Raw genomic sequence first — 18,732 nt, forward strand, 5'->3', positions numbered from 1 at the left:
CTCAAATCAGTTTATAGCAGACCTTGTGTCATCGGATTGTTTTTATCGTTCTGAATACTTTCAACTCTTCTAACGCTCATTGTATGTAAATTTGTAACAGTAGATGTTTAGTGAGCTCTTACTGATGACATCCAAAGGCTCTCTGTGACCATGGGCGCTGATCGCTTTCTAAAATTGGTGGGGACATTTACTAGGAAAGCTAGAAAGGGGCGACGAGCGAAGCAAGCTAGAAAAATCCGAGGTCTGTTCTGACAAAAAAACAAATAAGCTTACAGTAGGTAGGGTCTAATGCGATGTATATATATTTAATTGTCAGTGTCAGCATTGGACAGCAGACGTCCAAACACTCGGCAACGAGTCTCCGGCGAATTAAGAACAAAGTCCTTGGCAAGGTATGGGATGGAAGACGTTTTTTCCATCTTCCATCCTGAGATTTTTTTCCATTCTATCTTAGAAATCTTCCATTCCATCTCAGAAATATCTTCCATTCCATCTTCACATTTTGTGATCTCCGCGTTGAATATGCCACAAATAAACCTAAAAACCATAGGCTAAATTTAAGCTAAAAATTTAACAGTAGTATTTTCGTAAGGATTATGTAGCCTACCGTTTGGTGTTAGAAGTTGGGAGAAGTGTGAATCGTTTATTGCTTTATGATTGGTCAATTCTGCTTAACGACAGTAGGTTTGACAAATACCCGTCAGGCAACAGTCCCGTTGGTTACGAACCGAAAATCGAATTATTTCAGCAAGCAACGTAATATTTTGCATGTCTTGATAAAGCGTTAGAAAGTTAATGATGGAATTGGGATAGAAGATTGTCTTCCATCCCATCATCAAGATCTTCCATTCCTTTCCATCCTTGACATTTTCCTTCTTCCATCCCAAAATCTGTCTTCCATCTTCCATCCCATCCCATTCCTTGGTCCTTGGAGAGGTCATGGAGGTTGATTGAATTCAAAACTTTGTTCTGCACATGGCAGACCATATTGCATGATTTGGTCGTTTCTGTGTCATGGTAGGCTAGATCATAATTAAGTTTCGACACGTCGCAAAGTTGAAAATGACCGTTCAGCTGAACACTAGCTGGCTGGTGAAATGAGCAATTTCTCCGCATAATAAAACGTTATTTCTTCCTTTCAATAGATTTTAAACGTCTGACTAATAAAATTGTGACATTCGGTTAATATTTTCCCTTTTACGTTATAAAAATAATGTAAAAAGATGGTGGGGACATGTAAAAAGATGGTGGGGACATGTCCCGCTGTCCTATAGGGATCGGCGCCTATGTCTGACCTTTGTGCATTTGCAGTTTGTGTATTGTTTCGTTTTGTTTTGGATAGAGACAGCTTTGCCTGACGCAAATAAATAATAATAATAGGCTAGCCTATTACAGTAGTCCAGGATTCACAGCTATAAGTTATAGCAGAACTGACCAAACGTACGCTACACATGTAAAATTCTTATTCTAGTGTTTATAGAGAGATTGAGTTAGATTCAGTATTTTGACCATTTTCGTGAAAGTTTGTTTGGATTGTGCAATTCTTGTTTTGCATCGCTCCAGCATCGACCATTCGAAGTAATTTTCGAACCCAGATAGTTGAAACTATTTGCTTGTGAGACCGGTGTTTGCTGTGATTGTGCATACGGTGTTACTTCCTTTGATGAAATAGTCATGCACAGTGGCTCCGAGAGGGGGGGAAAGTCGGGCCAGTTTCCCCCCTAGCAAAACATTGTAAAGGAAAAACGAGTAGTTTTTTGTTTTTGCACTTTTGAGGGGGGCCCATTTTTAGAACTAAAGTAAAAATGTACCAACTAAATAATCAACAAATTCTTAAATGAAGTGCGTAGTTCCAAGTAGGGGAGAGCTGGTATGGTAGTAACACTTTTTGCAAAAAAAGAAATATCTCAAAGGATTTTCATTAGAGACTTTTGAAAGTTTGACACTTGATTCGTATTTTCTTACGCTACGACATGTAGTCCTTGTCTTCTCTATGTCGCCTATGTGTCACCCACGGGAAGGTGCTACATCAGAGGCACCCATTTGTTACAACCATACCCAACAGTGGGTATGGTTGTAACAAATGGGCGGTATGGTTGTAACAGCATGCTGAATGTGTTAAAATTTAAGTACAAAACAAACATACAGTTAGTAATTTTATTGAGCTAGCCAAATACTAACAAACACAAAGAACGAATTTGACAACATTAGTCACACTTGAACTGGTATTTTTAAAGGCGAAGCAGCAGTGTTGCAAAGCTTGTAAACTAGTTTGGCTGACATGAAGTTAATTAAGCTTTTATTAGCACATCAGGAGGTACTCCACGTTCAGTTTTCCTTTTTGACCATCGTGGCATACTATGTAAAACAAAATACAAGTATTGATGTTCTTATATGTGGGTGAGCATTTTTCATGTGTTAGGCTATATGGTAACAAACAATTCAAAAATATTTGCGGTATGGTTGTAACACCGTGTTACAACCATACCCAAGTGTGTCAGCCAGTAGCGTAGCCAGGAATTTAGAATGGAGGGGTTTTGACGACCCATCGGCGGGGGGTCTGGGGGGGCCTCCCCCAGAAAATTTTGAAAAATTACTTTGAATTTGGTGCATTCTGAGAGCATTTTCAACAAAAATGTGGGTATGAATATTCCTGTAAAATGGTGCTGTCCGGTGGCATAGCAAAAGAATAAGATCATGTTTTCTTTGGCATTTTTCGGAAGTAAAGCTAAGTCTCTAGGTTTTCTTGTTGCTAATTCCTGGCTGAGATATTTGAATGTTTGGTATTGGCAAAACTCGCTCTTTTAATGCAGTTTTGTTTAAAATTAGGCACTTTTTTTTTAGACTGAAAGCATCATTCTCAATATCGTGACGTCACATGCGTGCCAAAGGGGGGGGGGGGTTGTAACCCCCAAAACCCCCCCTTGGCTACGCCACTGGTGTCAGCCATGTTTCCTCGAGCTTAGCTACTAAACGACTTGTAGCCTAATTTGAAGTCCACAAACACACCTACTGATAGCTAAAACTACAAGCAACACCTTAAACAGCTTGAACTTAACATATTCAAAACACTTCTGAAGCAAAACAAAATCTAGCAAAATTTGAAAAAGTTTGTTTCTTACCTGAAAAACAGATTTTTGTTGATAAAACTTTCTTGCAGAAGCGAAGGTCTTCACCAAACTGCATGCACATGTACAGACACAGACTATACCTAATAATAGCGTTATCACGTGACGAAAAGGTTCACCGCGTTGGGAGAAAATCACAGTGTTACAACCATACTGCTGTTACAACCATACAAGCTCTCCCCTATTTCTCGATCATTGTAAATGTCACTCTCGATGCTTCTCATCAAGAAGAACAAATCATTTTTGTGTTAAGGTAGGCGATGTTAAACAGCTTCAAGACGTAAAATCTGAAGCTGAAATGATTTCTGTATCACTGAACGGTTTCGATTGTATTGATAGTTTCAACTTGAAAACTGGTGCTGTTTGAGCTAAGCGGGAACTATTTTTGCTTGGCAACTGAACCTTAACTTCAAAATCTGCGTTGGCCAGGCATGGGATGTTGTATCCAGCACAAGTTATCTGGGAAAGTTAAAGGTATCAGTTCAAGCACGATTAAAGAAAGTAAATCCTGTATATTTTTTGTTTATGGATCATCATCATCATCAGTCATTATCTCCGCCTGCAGCAGATTGCGCATCAACATGAGTTATTTGCTTCCAAGAGCGGCGATTTTGAGCCAGCTCGCCCAGTGTCGCCAAGTTGAGTCCGGTCCATGATTGGATGTTGTCTTGCCATCGTTTTGGTTGTTTGCCACGTTTTCTTTTTCCTTCTACTTTTCCTTCTGTGCAAACTTTGCTGATTCCGAATTGTGATCTTTTAGTGTGGCCGAACAGTTTTAAAACTTTTGATTTTATTAACATATTGCTGCAATTGGATGTAATTTTGTCATAGTTAAAAGATCTTCTGTTTTCGTGTGGTCAAGTAGCCTTTTGTTGGTCATGTTTCTCATGATGTGATTTTGGAAGGTAATGAGTTTTTTCTTTATTTGAGTTTTTTGTTTATGGATGTTGTTGCTTAAATCTAGTTGGAATTTATAATGTTGCCTACAGACAGCGTTGTTCAAATGTCTTATCATTTTTGAAGTAATTGATTAATTATCTGTAAGCTGATAAAGTGAATGTCTTCTGAGACACCGAGACCTAACCCTGGCACGCCGTCAGCAAGAAGCGGTTGACTTGATCACATCGAAAATTTTGTTTGAGAATTATTAAAATAAAGTTCAACCAGCCTCATGTTTAAAAAGAATATATATTTCGCTACATAATGAGCATCTTCAGTTCTTATTCAAATAAAATAAATAGATTCTATTTGAATAAGAACTGAAGATGCTCATTATGTAGCGAAATATATATTCTTTTTAAACATGAGGCTGGTTGAACTTTATTTTAATAATTCTCAAACAAAATTATCTGTAAGCTTGTGGCATCTTTAAAGTTATAGCCCAGTCAGAGGAAAATTTCTGAAAAATCTAAAGAAAGCTGTCCTATCATCTTGCAAAGAAAATTGACTTCGAGAAAGTAATCAAGGCGTGGTGCAGTCAAACCCAAATGCTTTACATTATCCTTTTTCAATAGGAGCTCTAGAGACATTTCTTAAATGGATCAAGTTGGAACCAACAAGAGCTTGATCGAAAGCTGTGTCAATGCTAAAGTAGCCTACAACTAGCAGTTTTAAATTTGTGACTGCTTTGCATTATGTGGATTACGATCCTAAACAAGATTCACTGATGAATTTAATGAAATTAAAGGAAGATGTAATCTAAGTAAGAGAAAGCTGAGAAGAGTAGGCTACTACAGTACTCGCAAGCTAAAGTTGCAGTGGCAATTATAAATTTAAAAGAAAAGGACTTTGTTTTTCTGAGGACAGAACGCTTTTATAACTCCACTTAACTAGCTGAATGATTCGAAGGAAATGTATTCTACCGTACATTGCAAAGGATTCGATAGTTGTTGGAATTGACAAATGTATCAACAAACTCAAACATATCGTCGATGAGTTTGAAGTTCCATGAAAATTTCATCGTATGTCTGTTGTGCAGTTGCGGGCATGTGGGACAAATTTAAACCATTTGTAGGCTACAACAATGACATTTTTCAAGACATTTTGGATGAGTTGGTACTTTTGACAGAAAGCCACACAGCAAACTTCAGCTGCAAACCAGAACGAACCACCCCATAATCTCTACACAAGGAATCATTGATTGTAACTTTCGAAATGTTTTTTTAAATAATTTTGTTATGATTTTGTTATGATTAAATAGTTTTGTTATGATTTTTTTTGTGTTCCGGTAGCTACCTCCAACGGTTGTGCTTTGAGAACGTGGTTTTAGCAATTACTGAAGTTTATAAAGAATTGTTTGCGCTCCAGTTGTAGGCCTATGACTCAAAACCGATTGAAAAGCCTAACTATACATGTTGTGCATCAATTCAGACGTGGCAAAATTTAATCGTTTGATGCTGTGATCCGTAACTTTGCACTGCAAAAAGTCCAGAAAGGGTTGAATTAAATCAGGGATTGTCCAAAGTCCGGCCCACAGGCCAACTCCGGCCCACGAGACGTTTTTGTATGGCTCGCGCCTGTTGTTGTACAATGTGTTATTTTTGACCTGCAGACACACAAAAATCATATAAATTCAACTTGCAGTTTTCAGAAAAATTATTGTGGCTGTTGGCCTGCGAACACTTATTATCAAATCTGGCTCGCGTGGGAAAAAGTTTGGTCACTCCTGAATTAAATGCTAGGTTGAACTATTTTTGTTGCCTGTCGGCTTATTGTGTGTTTACAAAGCTTTCTAGACAAAATAGTTTGCCTCAATGGCATTTTTGCTGCAAGTATAATCCAGTGATTATATATTGATGATTTTTACATTGAACGAAGTTTTTTTCATGCTGAGGAAAGTCGGCTAATTTCAGCTTAACACAAACATGCAATGCAATATTTGCTAAAAAATATTATAGGGCCCATTTTTCGTGTTGTTTCCCGACCAGTGCTGATTTCTCTCGGAGGCCCTGGTCATGCACAAGGTTTTCGTCGCATTCAAATTAAGTCCTAGGTAGGCCTACTCACTTTGCTGACTACGCAGAGTAAGTTTTGTAAACTGGAGTTTGATGTAGCAATTAGTAGCCTACAGTGTCGTCTGCGTATCTTATGTTGTTGAAATGTTGTCCGCCTACCGAAAAGCTTCTTCTTCATCTAGATATCGCAAGATCATCTCGCCGTGGAGTGAGAAAAGATCAAGTGAAACTACGCACTCCTGTCTAACATCTCTCCAAGTTTGTGTCCACCTGCTCAGCTCGCCATCCATCCGGATTCCGTACTGCAGCTGATTGATCCCGGTAGAGATTTCTGAGAAGTGGGAGATCTTTACCATCTGTGTCTAAGCTGTCAAGCATCTCCATAAGTGGCTCATGTTTAACACGGTGGAAAGCTTTGCTGTAGTCCAGAAAGCAGAGGTAGACCTACAGGTCTTCTCTGTGTTCTATCGACCTCTCAGCAAGTGTCCTGAATAGGAATGTGGCGTCTCTATTTCCTTTGTTTTTCACAAATTCGCATTGCACATCTGAGATTTCGGGATTGATACATCTGCGTAGTCGATGGAGTAAAGCAGTCAGAAAAATTTTGATGACATGACTCATTAGACTGATTGTGCTTAGTTTGCAGTCAATCGCTCCGGGCTTCTTTAGTAGTGTGATGACGATCGATTTTAAGAGGTCCTCCGGAATTTTTTCGCCGTCATAATCTCGTTTGCTATTTCAGTCAACTTTTTCATAACAAAATCGTCTTGAACCTTAAGGGTTTCTGTATGCACAGCGTCAGGTCCTGGAGCTTTTTTCAACTTGGCTTCCTTTATAGCATGACGTACTTCACTTTCTAGAATCGGTGGACCATCCATCTCTTTCGATATTGCTGGTTTGCTTCTACGAGCATCGTTGAACAAATCTCTGATATATTCGGCCCATCTCTCCGGGATTTCATCCTTCTCTAGCAATATGTTACCATTATTAGCTTTGATGCAGCCTGTGGAAAAATGCACAGAGTTCTTTTGCATCTTCTTCCCTTGGACGTAAGCAATAGAGGGTCTTCGCTCCATCTCGCCACATTGTTGGTTCCATCATCATTCTTTCAGTTGTTTACATCGAATTTTGATTTCCTTATTTGGTGAGTTAAATTTTTTAGATTTTTCTTCGGCACTCTTCTTTTATCCATGAGCTTTAGAACTTCTTCGGTGATCCATTTTTAACTGGCAGCTTTTGCTTTATGTGGTATAACTGCTTCGGATGATTGGTTGGTTGGTTTTGAATCTTTATCCTCGGACTGACAAAGCAGGTTATCCTGGTAGTTTTGCATACTTGTAGAAGCTCTTGACGCAGGATCGGTTGCCGAGATTGGCAGAGTGAAGTTTTCCGATTGTTGAAGTGTTGTTGTCGGGGATTTATTCCATTCACTAGGTAGGCTACCGCTGAATGGAGAGCAGTCCTGAAATGCGTTGCTCAAGCGCACACCCCGAGTGTCGAACCAGCGCAGCGTGATCTTGAGCCGGACGCGTAACCACTGAGCTAACGGAGCGTACTGTGATCGCAGTACGAAGAGCTGTTCATTTTGAAAAGCCGTCCGAGCTTTCTTTATTCATAGCTGAGTCACACAGGGCAGCATAAGCCTACCTGTTCTTGACCTCTATACGTTATGTAGTCGGATTGTAACTAGGAGTTTGAAAATAACTGCTCGTAGTCTAATTTTGGTAAGTTTGTTGTTTGTTTATTGAGTTTTTACGTAGTTTTACCCGGAGCGTGACAACCACGGGGTTGTGGTCTCTGTCACAATCTGCTCCCGGGTGCGCTCGACAGTTCGAGATAGCGCTTCTGAAACGTTTGTTTGTTGTGATATAGCCTAGTCAATTTGGTTCTTGATGTTTCCTGTGGGTGTGGGGCTTATCCATGTCCACAGCCTTCTCGGGTGATCACGTAACCATGTGTTTATTACAGTCTGTTCGTTCGCATTTCACCAGTTTTTCCAGGTTTCGCCAGGTTTATGAAACCAAGACCATAGCCTACGGCCCGATGACATCTTCACATGGTCCTTCGCCTACTTTGCCATTTATATCGCACATAAAAGTCGTAATTTCATTTTTTGCATTGTTGTTTGGCTGTATCTAGATGGCGATAAAGTTCTTCCCGAACTTTCGGCTCTGTTGATGATGTTGGTGCATAGGCTACACCTGTGTGATTGACAGATTGAAGAGTTTTGCGTTTCATTTGACAAGTAAGATACGACCAGAAAGTAGGCCTACCCAGTACCCAGTATCCCGCGATGCACTTTGCTATTGCTTGGTCCAGGGCCGTAGCAACAAAGAACGTGGCCCCCTCCGAACATAAGTCCTGGGTCCCTTACAACGCAGACACTGGAATGTAGTATTTATTTTACACAACATGCAGGGTTCATATTATGTGTAGGCTATATAGTAGAGGGCACAGTTCCACTAACGGCTAATTAGCGAAGCTAACGCTTTGGTTAGCGGATTAGCACTTTCGCTAATATTTAGAAATTTTAGCGGACTCGTTAGCGAAAGAAAATTTATTGGAAATCCGCTGATTTCTTTGTTGAAAGTTAACGTTTACGTTAGCTGCGCCCACCACTGTGCATAGGCCTACATAGGAATACAGTGACAGTGTGTACATGTATTCCATAATTACGCAAAGCGCTTCTTTCGAGCCTTGTTCTGCGCAAATTGCAATGGGTCATAGTCCAGGGATCTGGCAATCTTGCTTTCGATGGTAATTGCAAGACCAGAAAGCCTGTCATCTGTCATGGTTGAGAGTAGGATATTCTTGATCAGTTTCATTCTGTTGAAGGTCCTTTCAGCCCTGGTGACAGTAACTGGTGTGGTCGGTCAGAAGAATTCTGGTGGAAATGCAAAGATTCGGATATATCTCCTGAAGGCTGTTCTTGTACGTTAAAAAACTACTTGCCGTGACAAGTCCTCTCTCTTTCTCGATGACATAAATAAAACGATTTAATTCCATTATTAGTTCGTTGGCATCAATGTCTCCCATTTTTCTTTTAATTTTTTTGCGGTGATTGTCCAGTTCCATTGTCCGCCCTGTTAGCTCAGTGATTACGCGCCCGCTCAAGACCACGCGACGCTGGTTCGACTCTCGGGGTGTGCGCTTGAGCAACGTATTTCATGACTGCTCTCTATTCAGCGGCACCTAGTGAATGAAAAAATTCTCCGGCAACAACACTTCAATAATCGAAAAGCTTCACTCTGCCAATTTCGGCAACCGCCCTGCGTCAAGAGCCTCTACAAGTATGCAAAACTACTAGGAATAACAATTCAAGGCTTTGTCAGTCCGAGGATAAAGATGCAAAACCAACCAACCCAACTATTTTCTCTGAGACACTTATTCAGGCTGCTAGCGTTGTACAGAAATCCAAACAACTTGTACCACTCCACGAGTTGGTGAAAGCTCGAAGAAACAGAAGACATGGCCTGACCAGTGAGAACAAGAAAAAATTGCGACTTGCATTTTTCTTCAGCTCAAAGACGACTCGAATCATCAGCACATTCGTAACCAAACATTCTCTTCCTACGTCGCACCGTGTTTTTTAAAACACCTGCTCAATCAGGCGCGGATTTATGGGGGGGGCCTAGGGGGCCCGGGCCCCCCCCGAAATTTTGTGAAAAATTGTATGTTTCCGCATCAAATGGTTTGATATGCTTCTAAACAGCTGATATTAGTCCCTCGGCATCACAATTGATGAAAATGGTTGTTTTAATGTCTATTTTCTAGCATATCGTATATGTCGTAGTATCATTGTTCATATCTGTTTAGCTTTTTCTTTCTTTTTAATTGATTTTCAAATTTTCTGGCCCCCCCCGAAAAAAACTCTTAGATTCGCGCCTGTGCTCAATGCCAATAAGCTCTGCTATTTCGCGTGCATTTGTGACCACGTAGTTATATCCTGTATTTCGATAGTCTTCCAAAAACTTCAGCGGAGGGGCCCTCATTCCTTGCCGGGCCCCCTCTGATCGGAGGATACGGAGGGAGGTTGCTACGCCTCTGGCTTGGTCAATAAGCATTACCAATTCCGTAGAGCTGCGGACAGTTAATCTAACTTTTCTAGAGTACGGCGTAGTGTCAGAAAACTTAATCGGTTATTTTCGCCTGAGAGAGTTAGTCCTCAGTCGACTAACCTTCTCACAAACCCCATCTTGCCAATCGTCTGAAGCTCTTAATGACAAAATATTATGTGTTATTTTACTGTTGTTTTCTGTTTAATTTGGAACTATAAAGACTTCCAAAGAAATTTTTCGACAGCATCTTTCGGTTTTATCATCATTATTCTGAGCCAGTATAGCCAGAGACGAAATTAAACCGCCTGATCTGCAGTATTTCAATGGGCCTACTCTGCTGAAAAGAAAGTTTTATTGCTTTGACTAAGAAGGTGATCAAATCTCTATAAGCCAGTGTTATTAGAAGTAAATCTGGTAAAGGAATTTCTTAACACAAAAAGTTTAATTTGAAAGGAAGGTAAAGAAATGTGGTAACAAAACGAAGAAATAATTTTCAAATAGACTATATTTTTCTTGAAACACTTCCAAACAAAACTACTTCATATATCTTTTCCAAGCACTATACTTAAGACAGTAAAGTCGTGCATTTTTTTACTTCATGACACTTTCTGCATTGTAGGTAGGCTACTGTAAGATGCATTTCATAGGCTATTTGTTTCGAGCGCGTAACGAAACGAATGGGATGGACGACAAATGGCTCCTCTTGCCCCATCCTGTCAGTACCATCTGCTTTCAACCAGATGAGAAACGAAATTTATCAACAAAGAGCCTCCACCCGGACGGCACAGCTGCAAGGGGCAATTGATAAGTTCAGACGCCCCACCATTCTGCAGCTCAACATAGAAGGCTACACAACAAACAAGACCAAAGTTGTGGAGCAGCTTGCCCATACCAACCGGGCACTCGTCATCCTCCTCCAGGAGACCCATTGCACTTCTGCAGATAGGCTAGCTATTCTCAACTACACGCTAGCCGGGTCTACCTTAAGCAGGAAGCACGGCATTGCCACGTTTGTGCATGAGAGCCTGAAGTGGACGTTTGTCGACCAATCTCCAACTGATGCCGAGATTGAGTGAGTGTGCATATGTATCTCAGACTACAACATCGTCAACATCTACAAGACCCCACCCTCGCGAATGTTGCCATCATCCCTTCCAACGTTCCCCTCCCCTAGTCTCTACGCTGGCGACTTCAACTGCCAGCACATCGACTGGGGCTACAACAACACAAGCAGCGACGAAGAATTGCTGGCTGACTGGGCCTCTACAAACCATCTTGCCCTCCTATTCAATCCAAAGGAACCAGCCAGTTTCCACTCCGGCCGCTGGGAAACATGGACAAACCCTGACTTGGCCTTCGCGAGTCTCGACAGCTCTCTTCCAGACAGACGTGTGCTTGAGAAGTTCCCGCGGTCCCGACACCGGCCGTCCCTCATCATCGCCCCAAAACTTATGGCTCCTGTCCCGAGTTCACCGGTGAAGCGATGGAACTTCAAAAAAGCTGATTGGAATCAATACAGCCTCTTGACCAATGAGTCTACTGCAAAGTTACCACCACCTGAAACATGCAACGCAGACGAAGCAAACCAGGACTTCTGCAATGCTATAATAATTGCGGCAAAGGCCACAATACCTCGTGGCCATCGAACCAGCTATACACCATGCTGGGACTCTGAGTGTGAAGCTCTCTATCGCTCTTACCTAAACGCCACCCCGGGTACTGCTTCTAACACCACCGCAACCAGACTACTTGAGCGGCTGGACGCAAAGAAGCTTGAGCGATGGAGTGAAGCCGTCCAAACCATCGACTTCTCACACTCAAGCCGTAAAGCATGGAGCATCATCAACAACCTCACTGGGCGCTCAGCAAACTCCCCTCGCCAATGCCCCGTTTCTGCAAATGCCATCGCTTCCCAGCTAGTGCAGAACGGGGTCTATAAAACAAAGGACCGCGAGACATCCAGCCTTGTCGCCAAGGAGGTGTCTGCCCTGTGGCGAGTGGTAACACCACAAGAAGAAACAATCTCTGGAGATTTCACTTCAGAGGAATTCGTCACCGCCCTCCGTCACCGCCCTCTAGTGAAACCACACAAATCTCCAGGGCCGGATAAGATCTGCCCTGAGCTTGTGCTCCATGCTGGCCCTGCCCTCAAGTCCTGGTTACGTAGATTCCTCTCTTTCTGCCTGCACCACCTCACAATTCCAAAAATCTGGAGAAGAGCTCTAGTAGTTGCGATCCCTAAGCCTCACAAGCCATCAGAGGACCCAAGCAGTTATCGTCCGATATCCCTCCTCTGCGTTCTTTTCAAAATCCTCGAAAGGCTGATCTATGCCCGCGTCAACCCAATCATCGACCCGCTCCTTCCAAAAAAGCAAGCTGGGTTTCGGCGCGAAAAATCCACTGCAGATCAGGTTCAGAAATGAATGAATCCATTCTTATCAAACTGCCGAAGAAGCCAAAAGCCACACAATGTACTGAATTTAGAACCCTTAGTCTCATGAGTCATATACTAAAAATTTTGCTGAGAGTTGTACTTAGAAGAAATAGAAAAATTATCGAAAATGAAATTAATGAAACTCAAAGTGGTTTTATGCCTGGAAAGGGAACACGGGAAGGAATTTTCAATATGAGAACTATATGTGAACGTTACAACCAAATCAATAAAGATGTTTATACTTGCTTTATAGACTATGAAAAGGCCTTTGACCGAGTTAAACACGAAAAATTGATGCAATGTTTGGCTGATATAGGTTTAAATGGAAAAGATCTGCGACTAATAGCAAATCTATATTGGACGCAAAAGGCGTTTATTCAGATGGAAGATGGTCTATCTGGTGCAATGGACATAAAACGTGGAGTTCGCCAGGGATGTATACTATCTCCATGTCTATTCAACTTGTATACTGAAATGATTTTCAGACAGATTGATGGAATGGAGGGTATCAGCATAGGAGGTATGAACATATCCAACCTAAGGTATGCAGACGATACTGTTTTATTGGCGGAATCAACAGAAGCTCTCCAAACAATAATAGAAAAAGTGAACAATATTGGAAAGGAATATAACATGAAAATCAACATAAACAAGACGAAAACTATGATTATTACAAGAAAAGAAAATGTACCAAGTTTAAATATTACCATTGGCGGAATGCTGGTCGAACAAGTCAAAAGCTTTACCTATCTGGGACACACAATAACTGAAAATGGCAGATGCGATACAGAAATATTGAGACGAATAGAAATAGCAAGAAACAACTTCGTGAAAATGAAAAAGACATTAACAACACGCAAAATTAACATCAACACTCGAAAACGAATTGCGAAATGCTATATATGGACTACACTACTCTACAATGCAGAAACATGGACACTGTCATCACAAATGGTTAAACGACTTGAGGCATTTGAAATGTGGATTTATAGAAGAATGCTTAAAATTTCATGGAAGGATAAAATCACAAACAAAGATGTACTATCCAGAATACAAACCAACATGGAAGTTTTACAAACAATTAAATCAAGAAAATTGAAATATTTTGGCCACATGATTCGCAATAATTCTATTCAAACACAACTACTAGAAGGAAAAATGAACGGCAAACGAAATAGGGGCAGACCACCAAGAATTTGGACTAATGATATTGAAGACTGGTCAGGACTTAACTACAAAACTGCAAAAGAAAAAGCTCAAAACAGAGAAACTTGGCGTCTCATTGCCTCCAACCCTCGACGAGAGGAAGGAACTTAATGATGATGATGATGAGATCAGGTCACATTGTTGACCTAAGACGTCGAGGACTGCTTTGAGGCAAAAAAGAAGGCCGGCGCTGTCTTTCTAGATCTCATAGCTGCCTACGATACTGTATGGCATCGCGGCCTTACTTACAAGCTGCTTCGTCTGCTTCCTGACCGACATATGGTCCATATGATTATGGAACTTGTCAGGAATCGAAGCTTCACCCTCACCACCGGCAATCCACGGCAAAGTAGACTGAGACGCCTGAAAAACGGCGTCCTACAGGGATCGGTCCTGGCTCCACTTTTTTTCAACATCTACACCCACGACCTGCCAACCACGGTCTCCGCAAAATACGCTCATGCGGACGATCTGGCAATTCTCCACTCCACAAAGTCGTGGGAAAATCTAGAAGACACCTTGAGCCAGGACATGCAAACCATCTCAGCTTATCTCCAGAACTGGCGACTGAAACTCAACGAAACCAAAACTGTGGCGGCAGCTTTCCACCTACACAGTCGGGAAGCTGATCGTGAGCTACATGTCCACAACAACGGAAAACCCCTGTCCTTCTGCCCCGAGCCAAGGTATCTTGGGGTGACACTAGACAGATCGCTCACATACCGCCACCATTTGGTGTCACTGCGCAAGAAACTGACATCCCGCGCTGCACTACTGAAGCGCCTGGCAGGCTCTACCTGGGGGGCGAGGGCTGACACTTTGCGAATAGCAGCCATAGCCCTTGTCTACTCTTCTGCAGAGTACTGTGCACCTGCCTGGTGCCGCAGTGCTAGGCCTACCATATTTTCATCACCTAAAAAGAGGACACGTTTCGCCAGCGAGTAAAATACAAGTAGAAGGTTACGTATGAAAAATTTTTTACATCCTTTTAGATAATTATAAACCTATGCAGCAAAGGTTACAGCAAAGAAAACAGACACAAAAAAAACAGACAAATTTGTTTTTTGTAAGCTGATGTGTTAAATTCGTGAGACAAAATAAAAATGTGGTGTAATAATGTAATAAAAATGTGACAAATCAAGCAGTATCTGCAGGTAGCCATTCCTTAACTTTTTTCGGAAAAACAAGGACCAGGTTTAACGAAATCATAAAATTACTTGCATGAAATATAATTGAAGTTGTATACAGCTGTTAATGAGATGCTAAAGACAAACTCAACTAAAAGGCTGTTTCCTTCCTTGTACTATTGCAGCTGCATCATAGATTAAATTCATTCTACATTTGCACCTACATGAGTTGTAAGTCCTCCCCGATAGCTCAGTTGGTTAGCGCGTCACTTCTGGAACGAAGAAGCTTCAAGATCAAGCGGCGCTGATTCGACTCTCGGGTTGTGCGCTTGAGCAACGCACGTTAAGGACTGCTCTCCATTCAGCGGCATCTAATGGATGGAATAATTCCCAGGCAACAAGACTTCAACAATCGGAAACTTCACTCTGTCAATCTCGGTGACCGGGCCTGCGTCAGTGATTCAAAGCCTCTACAAGTATACGAAACTGCCAAAATTAAGCTCTGCAAGAAGCTTTCCCAGTCCGAGGATAAAGATTCAATCAATCAAGTATTCATGCCAGGATTTATTTTGCAATAGGCTATCTGTAGTTGGATATTGTTTTCAACTTGCTTCGCTTGACAAATCAGCCAAACTATTAAGTTGGTAATCAGCAACGTCTACAAGCGCTGAATCAATATGAAATAGATCTGTGTAAAACAATAATTTATTGTAAAAGTGGGAGGACCTTAAAATGTAAACATGTCAAACTCTTTTGCAAGTTTTTGCGTTTTTTAGTGTTTTATTTGTGATTTACTCTTTTTTTCTCAATTTTTTTTAGTTTGTTCCAATTTTTCTTTTTTATAAATTGTTGATCAGATCTCAAATGAGGAAATTCCCTCACAAATAGATTTGCAGCTCCGCTTACACTCATCGCTGACCGACATTTGGCTACCTACGACAATTGCAAAGCAATGTAGTGTTTCAATGAACGTGTCTAGGATTGTTTAGAACAACAGATCAAATAACTTAATAGGTCTACGCCAATGTTGTTTTGAAAATCTATAAATCAACATGTTGCATTGGTACAAAAATGGTTGGAAATTGCAAAAAAGTTACATAACAATGAAATCCTTTTGAAAATATGAGCAAGAAAACTGAAAGTGTAAAAAAGAGGACATTTGAGCATTTTTGGGTGTCCTCGGAGGACAATTTATTTTTCTTCAAAAAAGAGGACAAATCCTCTTAAAAGAGGACATATGGTAGCCCTACGCAGTGCTCACTGCCACAACATCGACACTGCCATAAACAGCGCCCTGCGCACAGTGAACGGATGCCTGCGTCCCACACCATTGGACAATCTCCCCATTCTAGCTGGCATCCAACCTGCTGAGCTTCGTCGCGAAGAAGCCACTCTGTCCCTCGGTCGACGGGCACTAGAGCCTAACCATCTTCTCCACCACAAGATCTCTGCCTTCCCAAACGAGCACCTCCGCCGACTGAAATCAAGACACCCATTCGTGCCAGCCGCTCGGCTTCTGATCAACGAAGCTGATAAACAAGACATCTCTGCGGCTACTTGGGCGGACCATAAATGGAATTCTGAATGGAGGTCAAGCACCACCAGACTCCATTCATTCATTCCCGACGCCGACACACGCCCCATCGGCCTGACACTACAGAGACAGGCATGGGTGCGCCTCAACCGTCTCCGTACGGGCGTCGGGCTTTTCCGCTCAACCATGCACCAATGGGGAATGGCTTCTTCCTTCTCCTGTGAATGTGGTGCCAAGGAACAGACCGCAGACCACATCATCAATGACTGTACCATCTTCAAGCCACCTAACGGAGTGGAAGGTCTGCGCGTCATGGATGATGAAACTAAAGACTGGCTGCTCTCTAGCAGCCTTCCAGTGTAGTCCGGGAACATCGTGAATCTGGGGTGGTAAAAGGATAGACCCTCGGCCCCAGAAGCTCAGACGACGACGAAATGAAATTGCTACAACTTAAACAAAACAAAATAATTTTCAATCCAAGAAAGCAAACTTGTTTTAAAAAAAAATTTTAACATATAACTAAACTTAGCCTAGTCATATAAAAATTAAATTGACCTGTCCCGATAAACGAGGGAAATCGTAGCTTACTAAACATAGACTAACCACGAACAAAAACAAACCGGCTGAGTTGACAGCTGCAGTCTGCTTTAAACTGTGTCACTGGACTTATAAACAACAAAACCATATCATAAAAGCAAGCAATTTCTTTTGCATTTTTTTTCTTCACAGAAGGTCATTTCTTGGCTATAATTGCATCACAGGTACACAACAAAATACGTGCTTCCTTACCTCGGTTTGAACAAAAACCGTTGATAAGTTAGACTGGTGAAATCAAATAGACTATAATGGGTGTAAGAGATCCGAAATAAAGAAAAATCAAACATATCAAGTTAAACGAGACAGAGAGCTACCCCCTCCCTTGCGTGGCCGCGCTTGCCTCTGCAAGCTATTTCTTGCATGTTTTAAAGAGATATGCTTGGAATCAGTACTTGCTTAGAGTCAGTCCAATGTTTGCAATCAAATACGACAACGAACGCATACGTGCTCATTTAAAATACTATTTAGATATCCTGCCATAGTTATAATTCTTTTAGGCACATCCCACAAGTATCGGCGTCAGGCCATTATAATGTAATTGCATTATCTGCGTTGTAAATTACAAGAAAAAGTGAGAATATCTCGGACGAGTTCTGAAACTTCTCTACCACGTCACAATTATGAAAACATTGCAGAAAAAAATGTTTATATGTTCATTGTGTTGCAAAATCATTGAGCAAAATACCAAGCAGAAGTTATACAAACTTTCCTAACAAATTGAAATGGGTGAATTCACTGAACATACAGGCAACAAAAAGAATTTGAGCCACAAAGTATCCGAAAAGCATCCGAAATGTACATATCCAACTGACACTCTACACCAGTGGTTCTCAAACTTTTTTTTGTTGCGACGCCTTTGGAAAAGTTTTCTGGACTTGCGACGCACCAGCAAATAAAAGTTAATGAGGAAACTTATTATTAAAGTTTTGTTTGCTGATACAACAACAAAAAGCAATGCATATTATTTAATGTGACGTGTGGGCTTGTTTGTTTTTACAAAGTTCATTAAATCTTGGGAGAATTTTTGAAATTGCCACCCGCATTTTTCTTTCTGTGTTTATTGGTGATCGAAATTTGCTTTTTATCACCGCCAAGGCAGAAAATCCTGCTTCACATAAATATGACGTGACATATGGGATAATAATTCGCAGTGCTTTTTTCACCAAAGCTGGATAATCGCCATTCATTGAAATCCAGAAATTTGCCGGATTTCCTGAATTAAACATCCTTTTCATGGAATTGTCACAAGAAAGGTCAATGTAGGCTTCTTTTTCTTCTGCAGTAAAAGACAGTGGAGTAGGTTGGACGAAAGGATCACGAATCCATTCGTAGTTTGATAAATTTTTCGGGAAGTATATTTTGCAAATTTCGACTCGAGCTTGGACAAATGTTGCCCAAATATGCTTCACAAATTTGAAGGCAGCGTCATAGCCTACTTTTCTTTTCAAGCAAACTGGACAAGAAAGTGAAGTATCGAGAGCTTCCAGACAGGTTTGCTATATCTTCCTTCCACAATAGCAGCTTTTTAACGAATTCAGCAATTTTATCTGAAATGTCATTTTTATTCGGCTCTTGCATAGAAATGTTCAGTTTGGCGAAGATATCACACAAGTAAAGTAAGCCAATTTCAATAAGAAATTGCTCTGAGCTAAACAATCCGCAAGTGGATTATTTTCTTGCTGCAAAAAAGCCTA

The 18,732-nt window shown here is 41.2% G+C and overlaps 2 protein-coding genes across 2 annotated transcripts in view; both read right to left on the reverse strand.

Moving 5' to 3' along the window:
* LOC145773722 (transmembrane protein 143-like) overlaps nt 1–6,460 on the reverse strand; it is a 42,949-nt gene extending 36,489 nt beyond the window's left edge. The window contains exon 1 of the mRNA XM_082584857.1: nt 6,353–6,460. Within this exon, the coding sequence (XP_082440983.1) occupies nt 6,353–6,460 (108 nt within the window). The remainder of the gene's footprint in view (nt 1–6,352) is intronic.
* A 311-nt stretch (nt 6,461–6,771) lies between these two features.
* On the reverse strand, nt 6,772–7,158 carry LOC145773723 (uncharacterized). The gene has a single exon (XM_082584858.1). It carries the CDS (start codon nt 7,156–7,158, stop codon nt 6,772–6,774), a length of 387 nt encoding a protein of 128 aa, XP_082440984.1.
* Nucleotides 7,159–18,732: the final 11,574 nt, after the last annotated feature.

This window comes from Aplidium turbinatum, chromosome 7 (genome assembly GCF_918807975.1).
Source record: "Aplidium turbinatum chromosome 7, kaAplTurb1.1, whole genome shotgun sequence".
Lineage (NCBI taxonomy): Eukaryota > Metazoa > Chordata > Ascidiacea > Aplousobranchia > Polyclinidae > Aplidium > Aplidium turbinatum.